At 45.2% G+C, this 12,173-nt stretch overlaps 1 protein-coding gene across 1 annotated transcript in view; it reads left to right on the top strand.

Moving 5' to 3' along the window:
* The first annotated feature begins 2,176 nt into the window (after positions 1 to 2,176).
* LOC124804982 (splicing factor 3A subunit 2) overlaps positions 2,177 to 12,173 on the top strand; it is a 36,232-nt gene continuing 26,235 nt past the window's right edge. Inside the window, exons 1-2 of the mRNA XM_047265373.1 lie at positions 2,177 to 2,334; positions 2,631 to 2,791. Coding sequence (XP_047121329.1) covers positions 2,638 to 2,791 — 154 coding nt within the window. The 5' untranslated portion in view covers positions 2,177 to 2,334; positions 2,631 to 2,637. The remainder of the gene's footprint in view (positions 2,335 to 2,630; positions 2,792 to 12,173) is intronic.

Below are 12,173 nucleotides of genomic sequence, written 5' to 3'. Positions count from 1 at the left end.
ATTTTACTCTGTTCAGTGAAATGAACTTGCAAAATACTGGAAGTAAAAACAATGTCCATGTAGACTATACATCCCTGCCTACGATTCAGAATGGAATATCACATTCTGATCGAAAGTCTTTAACAGGTTGCTGCTAGACATCAGGCAGAAAACTGAAAATCCTAAGGTAATAAAAAATACAAAGTAAAAAAAAAAAAATATTTCATTAGCTTCTCCTTCCATAATTATAATTAAACATAATGTTTTGACTCGAATGCAATTGCTAGTTAATGTTAACACTAAGGTTCAAATTAACAGGATTTTAATGTAACCATTATATGCACAACTGACAGCACTCATTGTAAAATTATGAAATGACTTATACAAATTATGAGACAAAAACAGCACTTGAATTTAAAAAAAAAACACAACCTTTCTAGCTTTCAGGATTGTTACTTCCTTCCTCTGAGAAGATGAATATAGTTTGTGACTGGAAATGAGGAGAAGATCACTTACACCATCCGTATAGAACAATTATGTGACACATTCATGAGTACTGCTCCAATGTTTGAGATCCAGGTCAGATTTAAGCAACACAATGAAGCAACTCAGAGTCTGGATGCTATATAGGTTACCAGTAGTTTCAAAATATGTGCGAGTATAATGAAGATGCTTGGCAAACACATGTGAGAATCCCTGGAGGGAAAATAATGTTCTTTTTGTACAACACTATTGAGAAAAGTTAGAAGGCATGAGAAATCTAGGCTCGGATGGTAGATAGCCTTTCTTCCCTCTCTCTGTTTGCGAGTGGAACATGAAAGAAAATGATTTGTAGTGGTACAAGGTACCCTCCACCAGGTACCATTTGGTTGCTTGTGTAGTATGTATGTACATCAAAATACGAAGAAAATTGTGACTGCCTACTACATTAAGAAGTAATAGTTGAACTAACCTAAGCTTTGTGATTTACTTCAAATGTTTTGTCCCACTGATACACTCTGACAATCAGTGACTTGCATCTATAGCAGTATTACAATTTGGAGATGTCAGTAGGCTTACTGCTTAGATCTATTAATATTCCCTCATTGAGCTCTTTTTATCTTAAGCTCACATAAACTGGATTTTTGAGAAACTACATACAGGGAGATGTGATTGGCATATAGCTGTTTGTTTACAGAAAAACAGCGATCACAATTTAAGCATATCGGTAACACACACTGGGCAAGAGCACATATCTGGGCTAGAGCACTATACTGGATTTCGCCCCCTTCCCCCCCTTTCCCTAGAAACCTTGGCTGGAGTAATAACTATTTGTAGCATAGTCTGAGGTCTACATTACGTTGAAAAGCGATAATTTTTTCGACAGTTGTGGAACGCAGCGAATGAGAAATAACGGTTATGATAACAGACAGACGTGTGGCTTTGCCTGATATTTGTTTGCGGCGTATTTAAATGCACTTTCCCACATTTAATGCATTTCTCATAATAAAAAAATAAAACTACTGGGTCATCCCCAAAAAACATATATTAGAAAATGAACAATCATCCGACATGTTTTGATGCATATTACTTACAGATATCGTACACAAACTGGAAAAATGCAATGGGCCTTCCACTACGTATCCTTTACCATATTTGATTTGTTTTTCCGCATTTGCTACTGCTGGTATGGGTTCAAAGACAAATTCGTGCTGCAAACGTCTCAGTGGTAGTTAGCCTACATTGGTAAGCTCAAAGCTGCAGTTAATGCGTTAAAAACATTTATACACATTGTCCTCAATGCGTAATATGTGTTATGCTATAAATCACTCTGCCTTTCGACCAATAATTTGTTATCAGTTGGCTTCAATCAATCACGTAAGACTCTAATGTGTAACTTTGACTACGCTGCGGATTATTATGTCACCATAATCCAGATTATTCGCATTCAAACCTTCTTTCTACATTTAATTCTGTTAATGGAAGCTTCATTCAAACAATCTGGATTGATATGACGTTCCAAAACAATAGCTGATGGCAAGTCTGTATAAACGCTGTGGCCAACGTGTGACGTCACTTACGTCAACAGAGTTGTTTACAGGTCTAGTCACCAGGCAGCGCTGTCACGCTTTCAGCCTTACTGATGACGTCATGAAGCGATTCCTCGGGGCCCGCGAGACGCACGTCCCTCATTTCGCTAGCTTTAGACGCCTGTCTTCGCTCGTTTCAAAGACATACTTTGGTCACAGTTGGTTGTAGTATCTTTGGTTATGTGTGTCTACCGTCTGCAATTCTGTTTTGTTACTTTCGTTTGTGTGCCGAAGATGGATGCATGTTGATGCATTGTGTTTATTTTACAGAATTTCGAATCAGACAGTTAGTCCTTCTAACTTTTTGTAACAGTTTTAAAGTAGCAATTACCTGAAAGTTGCTATTATTACATAGATAAATTTTACAGACTTCTTTTTTTATATCCGTGTTTAGTAATGTCAAACCCTTTCGTAATAACTTGGAAGCCGGTTTCGCTCATACTTTTAGGATAAATTATACTTGTAATATTCATAGATGTACTTTGTTGCCTTGAAACATCGCCCCTCGAAAGCCTTATCTTAACAGTTATTCCTGTTGTGGTCATTATGTGACATAACCAATTTTTGTTTTAATATTGATAGGTAGAAGATGGATTTCCAGAACCGACCCGGTGGGAAGACCGGAGGAGGTGGTCAAGCATCATGGTCAGAAAGTAATCGTGACCGTCGTGAAAGGCTTCGTCAGTTGGCCCTTGAGACCATTGATCTCAATAAGGATCCTTATTTTATGAAAAATCATCTTGGTTAGTAGAAGTTTTTGTATCTTTCTGATTTAAATATCGTGTCGTCTTAATTTTAAGGGCCATCTTTTTGTGTATGTTGATGTGTGGGCTTTGTGTAATAACGTACAAAAGTCTACGCTCCATGTCAATTGATCTAATCTTAGAAATGGCCCCAGTGTTCAGATTTGCTACTTAAGTTTGCTAACAGACCAAGGAACATTTACACATATATAATTCAGAAATTTTAATGCCTTGTGCTCGTAATATATAATTCAGAAATTTTAATGCCTTGTGCTCGTAATTTAAATGATGCAAAAAGACTGTAGTGAGGTCATCTCATGTCAGGTAACCTACATTTAGTTAAGCTCCTAACCCAACCATCTTAATTGTGGATGAAATTTTTACCGAATGTGCATACAGGACTTGCATGGGCCCTTAAAAAATTACAGTCCATAAGCTGTATGGTTGGGCCGCTAGTGATCTTTATGTGGAACCTACTTGTTTGACATCGTGACTTAAGTGAATAACTCATCAACTTCATTTTATCATTGCTCATGATCTAAGGGACCTGTCATGCTGATACTTAGTGATTCTCTTGAACTTTTTCATTTCAGTAGTGTAGTTGTATAACAGAAGCCCAAGTTGTGGTACATTTATCATAATGTGCTATCATGGTGGCTCATAAATCTTGTCAAAACAATTTTGTAGTATACTTTATCAGCTGGTATCTACTGAAAGAATAACTTACTAAAGCAGATTCTTTAGTCATCTGTAGCATGTCAGAAAACTTTAGATGTAGCACCTTGATTGCTCAAATAATAACTGAGTTAGGCTATCAAAGTTAAAGGTCTACTCAAGAATTTTACTAGTGAAATTTGGCTCACTTTCAAGAGGCCATATCTCAAAAGGGGTTGCTCAAATCGTTTTTATTGGCACTATTTAAAAAAAAGTTCACATTGTTTGATCAGAAAAAGATTTTTGTTTTTGAAACATTGTGTTTAAGAACAAACAAACTTCTGTTTTTATTAGGTTAAAAACATATACATTTGCACAAACTAGCGTTGGTCCATGATGGCTTTGCAACTACTGCAGTCTTACTGATTATGGCACACAAATCATAGTGTTTCAGTTCGCATTGATTCAGTTAGCCTACTGAAATGTGTTGATAATAGCAATTGCAGTTGATTCTGGCCACTTGTATTGTCAGGCCAGTCTTGTTGCTGATTGAACTGTAATGACGGAAATATTGTGTTGGTTTGGAATCCAACAAATATCGTGCCTGGCTGGCCAGTAGAATGAATGCGCAGTTCCATTGGAATGCGTGAACCTGACTAATACATTATTTTCGTCATTTGAAACTTTGGAGACATTACCAGTCCACAATTTTCCATTTTAAATAGAGTCATTGTATTGGCTTAGTTGTAATGCTGCCATATTTCTGTAAGAAACTGTTCTTCGACTTTGGTCTACATCTGCCACAAAACAATTATCTTTTTGATACCAGTTCTGTGCAGCAATTTAGGAACCTTTTCCCCTGCTCAGTTTTTAATGCTTCAGTTTCTTCTTTCCAAAGAAACATGAACTGGATTGCAGTGATCTTGGTGTCAAAATCTGCTCCTGAGTTGGTCTTTGAAGGCTTGCTGTTGCTGCCAGATGCTTTACTGTTCCTCCAACTCCATCACATGAAGATTTTCCATGGCGTATAGCACATAATAATAATAATAATCCAATCAGCTAAGATTCCAAAGTAATTTTGATGGTGGCAAAGTTTCAGGAAATTTTTAGGTTTTTGTATTGTGCTGCTGACCCATCTTTAAGTAGGAAATGTGCATGATTATTTTTTCCCTCCTAGGTGATGCTAGATTTATTAACTTCACTAAAAAGTGTGTCTGTCACTTACAATGTAGTGTTGATGCTCAAGTTATTTCTAAAGTACACAACAAATGGGTGTCAAGTTGCTTTGGATGTTAGTGCAGTGAAAACATTGAGCTGCATCTTGGACGATGAATGAACAATTTTCAGCAAAATCCATTAATATGACCAGTCCTGATGGCTTGAGGCTTTCCTTTATGCACTGTGGGCTTACATTGGCACTTTGCAATATAATGGTGAGTGGAAAGCTTGAAAATTTTGGATATCAGCATCTTCAATAAAATCTTCAGTGATCATCTGCTTGGTTTCCAATGTGTATCCATTGGTGTGCATGCACTGTTTGAACTCAGTGGTATCATCTAGATTGCTATCTTCAAAACTGTTGCAGAAGTTCTTTTTGTGGACAAGTTTTGCACCAATGATTATTCAGTTTGTGGATTCCAAATCGTGCACTTTTTTTAAATTGGGCATCAATTTTAGATTTTAGTGTATATTGTAAATATAAGCAGTGGGTTCGTGCAGCATCTGCAGTGATGCACCATTTTGGCCTCAATTCACAGTATTTGGAAAATCCAATTTCAGGTCCATGCTGAAGTCAGTATTTAGCAAACATTTCTTTCACATTACTCAGCAGTTGGTATTTTTTTTTATCACAATTTTCTTTCCATCTATTCTAATCGAAACAAAGTCCCTTCACCTGGGCAGATTTGGCCGAATTCTGTATTTTGGAAAAATGTTGCTAATCTTTCTTGTATAGCATTGAAGTCCTCTTGCCACAGTTGTCATTTGGCAGTGTCAGCAATACACCATTTTCTGCCTTTAACTTTTCTAGCTTTTTTTATCATCCTTTCTGAAACACCAGATTCTGACATTACCTCTTTTTATTACCCAGCTTTGGGGTACTATTGTCAGAATCTGCAATTTTTTATGCTGCCTTAATTGTAATTTCTCTTTCAGTTCTTTTATAAGCTGCTTATAATCTTCACATTCAGGACATGCCTAGCTTGTAGAGGTATTTGAAAACCTTTTGGATCAAAGCCTCCAGCAACAGCAATGTTATTCACAGTTGCTTCTTAAGATTCACTTACTTTTCATTTTACCATGCCTTTGGAAGCCCTTGGTGATATTCTTTGATACTTTAAAAGGGAGACCCCAAAACATTAGGCTTATATTGAGTAATTCTGCTAGATATACTAACTCTGGTTCATCTGCTGACTGGGTTGAAGTTGGCACCAGAATGTTTACAACAGGATTCCAGTAGAAATTTGTACTTGTTCAAAAGTATTGCTTTGTGATGAAAGCATATTTGGGAATTTTCAGTAAGACATATTTCCTGTCTTTGGCTTAGTAACTCTTGTTGTACTACTGAAAATTCTTTTATTTGTGTGAAGTGTTGTTGATGCATATATGTTTTCATGTAGCATGCAGAATTATCTGCAAGATCAATGAATGTACATGTCATTGAAGCATCTTTGATATCTCACCAAAGGGATAGCCAGACAAGACCAGTTATGTTTGTATGTGGGACTTTTTCCCAGGTTCACAAGCTGTTTGTAGGTTGCTTAATAAAAGTTCTCAAGCCTTGTATGGGTTTGTCAAACAGATTCCCAAGCCTTTTGGGAATTTAGAAGAGTTTCTGAAGCCTCACACTTGGGTACTTTACGGTGCTCATGCTGACATACTGACATTGATGAAAAAACAGCATTAGTACAGTGATTATTTAAAGTGTTCATCAACTTTAGTAATAATTGGTGCTGACACTGTATTGCTGACTTTAGCTGGCACTGGTAGATTTATAATAATGTGCTTGTCAGGCTTTGGGCATGTATCTTTTCAAAATGGCCAGTGAAACAGTCTCAAAGGGCTACAACAGTGCATGAAATTTGTAAGTACGCCATTCTCCTCAAATGAGATTTCACCAACATTACCAGTTTACCAGCCATTATTAAACTTGTGTGCAACATGTCTTCTCAGCAAAAAATAATTCAATTTGATTCCAGTTTTCCGCAGAGAATGTGTGTAAATCCTAGGGTATCAGCATTTGGTTTTCTTTTCTGCACTGTAGACTAGCTCATGCAACCAATCGTTTTACAGTGCCTCCAATTCCACCATGTGCGGACATGCAGTGACTTGTTGCAAAACAGTTCCACTCATTATTTACGCCAAAATCTTTGAGGTGGCAACAGATTGGTGAAAATCTTGAAATTCTTGTACTGGGCTACAGACACATTGCTGAAGTATATCATTTTCTGCAGATTTGTTGCTTTTGTTTCAGTAAAACCACCAATTTTGTCAAAAAGACATCAATCGCCCCCCCCCCCCCCCCCCCCCCCCCCCCCCTGCGGGTTCGGGGGTAAAAATAGGCCCGCGGTATTCCTGCCTGTCGTAAGAGGCTACTGAAAGGAGTCTCAAACGTTTCGGCCTTAATGTGATGGTCCCCTAAGGGGTTTGACCACTACCTTTCAAAATTTTCTGTTAGTGCGTACCATTTGGGGAAGGACGCCTTACGTGGTGTATTATATATCCATCTTGCCCTAAGATCTGGCACACCCAATATTGTCATGGAGTTGGCCTTACACCGTGCTTCCAGCCACATCAGCTGCTGTGTGTTCCGGGCAGCATACATGCCCTCCATTATGAACTTCCATCTTTGCCCTCATGGCACATATGGATATTCGACACCCGACATCCAGCACGGTAGCCAGTCCGTTGTGGTGGGGTCGTCATGTACCCTCTTGGTGGTAGCCCCCTGAGTACACAGGGATCACACTGCTGATGCCTGAGCTGCTACCTCCCCACGTATGCCGAGGAGTAGATGCCTATCCCTCTGGGGCATCGGGACTCCCAGCAAGGGCCATCCTGCCAGGTGGTCTTTGCTGTGGCTGGGTGGCGCCCGTGGGGAGAGCCCCTGGTCGGAGTGGGTGGCATCAGGGCAGATGACCCGCAATGAAGTGTGGTACATCATCTCTCGCTGGTGGGCCTCCACCAGCAGTCTCTAAGTGATCGAGGTCTAACCTCAACGGCAAGCAATTCAATCCAAGATCATTTACCTCCCTGGCCACTCCGTGGGAGGAACACATGGCTAAAGACAGCAATGGAGATTATTCACCCCAGTACTTTGTCTGTACACGGGTCGATGGTGAATCTTTTATGCAAACTAAGCCTCAGTTTTTTGTGGAGCATTTAGAGGACAAGTTCGGGGAGGTGGAGGGCTTGTCCAAAATGCGCTCTGGGTCGGTTCTCATCAAAACAGCATCCTCTGCCCAGTCACAGAGGTTGCTCACTTGTGACAAGTTGGGGGATGTTTCCGTCACCATCACTCCCCATAACAGTTTCAACATGGTCCAGGGTATTATATTCCACAGGGATCTTCTTCTGCAGTCCGACGATGAACTACGCGCCAACCTAGAACGACGAGGTGTTCACTTCGTCCGGCACGTCCATCGGGGTCCGAGGGATAATCAGGTAGCCACCGGTGCCTTCATCTTGGCCTTTGAGGGTGATGTCTTACTCGAAAGGGTTAAGGTGATGGTTTACCGTTGTGATGTGAAGCCATATATCCCTCCTCCGATGCGGTGTTTTAAGTGCTGGAAGTTCGGGCACATGTCATCTCGCTGTACTTCCAGCATCACGTGTCGGGATTGTGGACGTCCTTCGCATCCTGATACTCCATGTGCCCCGCCTCCTATTTGTGTTAACTGCGGAGAACACCATTCCCCTTGCTCGCCGGACTGTAGGATATTCCAGAAAGAAAGGAAGATAATGGAATATAAGACCCTGGACCGCCTGACCTACCCCGAGGCTAGACGGAAATACGAGCGGCTCCATCCTGTGGCAATGACGTCAACCTGTGCCGCTGCTGCAACAACCGTTCTCCCATCATCACGAATCGGCTCTAAGATCGGTCAGCATCCACCAGCCCCCTTGCTTGTGGGGGGCACTTCACAACCTGTTGCTCCTGCTCCATCTACTTCAGGAGCAACACCCCCCCAACAATCGGGGACATCAGTTCCCCCTTCCGAGCCGGAGAAGCGTAAGACTTCTTCGGCTACTCTCGCAAGGAAGGGGTCCCTTGGGGACCTCCCTTCGCAAGTTCCGACCAGCGACACAGCAGACACCCGCAAGTGGCGCAAACAACCACCAGTCCCTGGTCGTAGGGCCTCACGGTCGTCGTCTGTCCCTGAGACTGACCCTGTGAAGCCCTCCAAGCCTGAACCACCCTTGGCACAACGCGAGAAACAGAAGCAGAAGAAAGTCCCCAAGAATACCGACATTGCGGTGGCACCCGTCCCACCGCTTCCTACAAGCTCTGCGTCTGAGGACGAGGTGGAGATTCTGGCATCCGCTGAGGACCTCGATCTCGCCGGTCCCTCAGACGCCATGTATAGCGCTAGCACCGGTGCTCAATTGGAGGCATCAGGTGACCCAGCGGCGTAATCTGCCTTCCAAGTCCCGTCATGCCTCTCTCAGACATGGCCAATAACATCCTCCAGTGGAACTGCGGCTGTTTCTTTCACCATCTAGCTGAGCTCCGACACCTTATCAGCCTTCATCCTTTTCTCTGCATTGCTCTGCAGGAAACTTGGTTTCCAGCAATGCGAACCCCCGCCCTCCGTGGCTATCGGGGTTGTTATAAGAACCGAGCAGCTTATGCAAGGGTGTCTGGTGGCGTCTGCATCTATGTCCTTAACTCTCTTCACAGCGAGTCTGTCCCTCTACAAACGGCTTTAGAGGCTGTCGCTGTTAGGGTGTGGACGCCACAGGCTATTACCGTCTGCAGTCTTTTCCTTCCACTGGATGGTGATGTCGCGCAGCATGAGCTGGCTGCGCTGCTGGCCTAATTGCCGCCACCTTTCTTGGTACTGGGCGATTTCAATGCCCACAACCCTTTATGGGGTGGGACTGACTCCGATGAGCGCGGTCGTGCCGTGGAGCATTTGTTGGCTCAGCTCGACCTTAGCCTCTTGAACACCGGTGCTCACACGCATTTCAGTGTGGCCCATGGCTCGTTCTCGGCCATCGATCTCTCTCTTTGCAGCCCCGGACTTGTCCCATCCCTCCACTGGAGAGTGCATCCTGACCTGTGTGGTAGTGACCATTTTCCCATCTATTTGTCACTGCCCCAGTGTCATTCTTCTGGGCGCCTGCCCCGCTGGGCCCTCCACAGGGCTGACTGGCCGGCTTTTACTTCCGCTGCAACCATCTAGTCTCCCCACAGGGTGACATTGACGAGGTGGTCCATGTCTTAACCACGTCAATCATTTCGGCGGCCGAGGCTGCCATCCCCCGCTCTTCTGGACTCCCTCGGAGGAAGGCTGTACCCTGGTGGTCGCCGGAGATTGCTGAGGCTATTTGCGACCGTAGGCAGGCCCTCCAGCGTCATATGCGGCACCCGTCTCTAGAGACCCTCATCGCCTTTAAGAGGCTCCGTGCCTTGGCCCGTCGTCTTATTGCACAGCATAAGCAGGAGTGCTGGGAGAGGTATGTCTCATCCTTGGGCTCCCGTGTCTCCTCCTCACTCGTGTGGTCCCGGATCCGGCGGATTTATGGATACCAGACCCCTATGGGTGTCCCTGGGATCTCCTTGGACGGCGCTGTCTGCACGGACGCTGCCGCCATTGCTGAACGCCTTGCTGCGCACTTTGCTAAGTGCGACTACAACTTATCCCCCGCCTTTCACTCTCTAAAGGAGCGAACCGAGCAGACGCCGTTATCATTCCACACGCGTCGTTCTGAAAAATACAATGCTCCTTTCAGCGAGAGGGAATTCCTCGCTGCCCTTGCCGACTGCCCTGATACAGCACCAGGACCAGACTGCATCCACGCGCAGATGCTGAAGCATCTCTCCAGGGACTGCCAGAGATACATCCTCACCATTTTTAACCGCATTTGGAGCGAGGGCGTGTTCCCGTCGCAATGGCGAGAGGGTCTTATTGTCCCCATCTTGAAGCCCGGTGCGGACCCACTGGCGGTGGACAGCTATCGTCCCATTACCCTCACCAACGTTTTTGTGTTGGGTCCTTGAGTCGCGCGATCTCCTCGCTCCTTCGCAGGGTGGCTTCCGTCGGGGACGGTCTGCAGCGGACAATTTGGTGCGGCTGGAATCTGCTATCCGTACGGCCTTTGCCCGACGTCGGCGTCTCGTTGCTGTATTTTTTGATCTGCGGAAGGCGTATGACACCACATGGAGGCATCACATCCTTGCTACGTTGCATGAGTGGGGTCTTCGTGATCGGCTCCCGGCTTTTCTTCAAACCTTTCTATTGCGCCGCTCTTTCCGGGTGCAAGTCGGTGCCACCTCTAGTTCCTCTTATACACAGGAAAATGGGGTCGCGCAGGGCTCGGTGTTGAGCGTCTCCTTATTTCTAGTGGCCATTAATGGTCTGGCTGCAGTCGTGGGGACGTCGGTGGCTCCTTCTTTGTATGCCGACGACTTCTGCATCTCCTTTAGCTCCACAACTACGGGAGTCGCTAAACGCAGGCTGCAAGTAGCCGTTCGCAAGGCAGCATCATGGGCTCTGTCTCATGGTTTTCAGTTCTCTGCAGCCAAGACTCGAGTTATGCACTTCCGCAGGTGTCGGATGGTCCACCCTCATCCTGAACTTTACCTCAACGGCCACCTGCTTGAAGTGGTGGACACTTGCCGCTTCTTAGGACTCGTCTTTGATGCCCGGCTCACATGGGTTCCTCATATTACTCAGCTGAAGCAAAAGTGCTGGCGGCACCTCAGCGCCCTCCGCTGCCTGAGCCACACATCTTGGGGTGCGGATCGCTGCACGCTGTTGCGATTGTACAGGGCCCTTGTGCAGTCCAGGCTTGATTATGGGAGCCTGGCCTATGGTCTGCATCACCCTCAGTGTTGAAGTTGTTAGACCCCATACACCACTGTTGGGTTCGGCTTGCCACTGGTGCTTTTCGTACGAGCCCCGTGGATAGTCTACTGGTGGAGGCTGGGGTTCCCCCACTGCGGATTCGCCACCATCGACTGCTCGCCGACTATGCTGTCCACGTGCATTGCTCGCCTGGCCACCCCAATCATCGCCTGCTTTTCACTGCCACGGTCCTCCATCTGCCCGAAAGGCGACCTAGGTCTGGGCTTTCCATAGCTGTCCGCGTCCTGTCCCTGCTGTCGGAACTGGGGTCATTCCCTCTTCTGCCTCCCTTCCGGGTCCGTGCACCTACGCCTCCCTGGTGTTTGCCCCGGTCGTCCATCTGTCTGGACTTGGCACAGGGACCCAAGGACTCGGTTCCGCTTGTGGCCCTCCGTCGCTGTTTTCTTGCGCTCCTCGCATCATTTTCGGGCTGTGAGACTGTCTACACTGATGGTTCCCTGGTTGATGGTCGCACTGCCTACGGTTTTGCTCACGCTGCCCATGTTGAACAGCGCTCCTTGCCGGCTGGCTGCAGTATTTTTACTGCAGAGCTGGTGGCCATACTGCGCGCTCTTGAGCATATGCGTTCCTGCTCAGATATGTCCATTGTCATCTGCAGTGACTCCCTGAGCGGCCTCCTGGCCATCGACCGCTGCTAT

This window comes from Schistocerca piceifrons, chromosome 7, assembly GCF_021461385.2.
Source record: "Schistocerca piceifrons isolate TAMUIC-IGC-003096 chromosome 7, iqSchPice1.1, whole genome shotgun sequence".
NCBI classification, from domain to species: Eukaryota; Metazoa; Arthropoda; class Insecta; order Orthoptera; family Acrididae; genus Schistocerca; species Schistocerca piceifrons.
The sequence above is the reverse complement of the archived record's forward strand: the minus strand, read 5'-3'. Positions and strand labels throughout refer to the sequence as shown.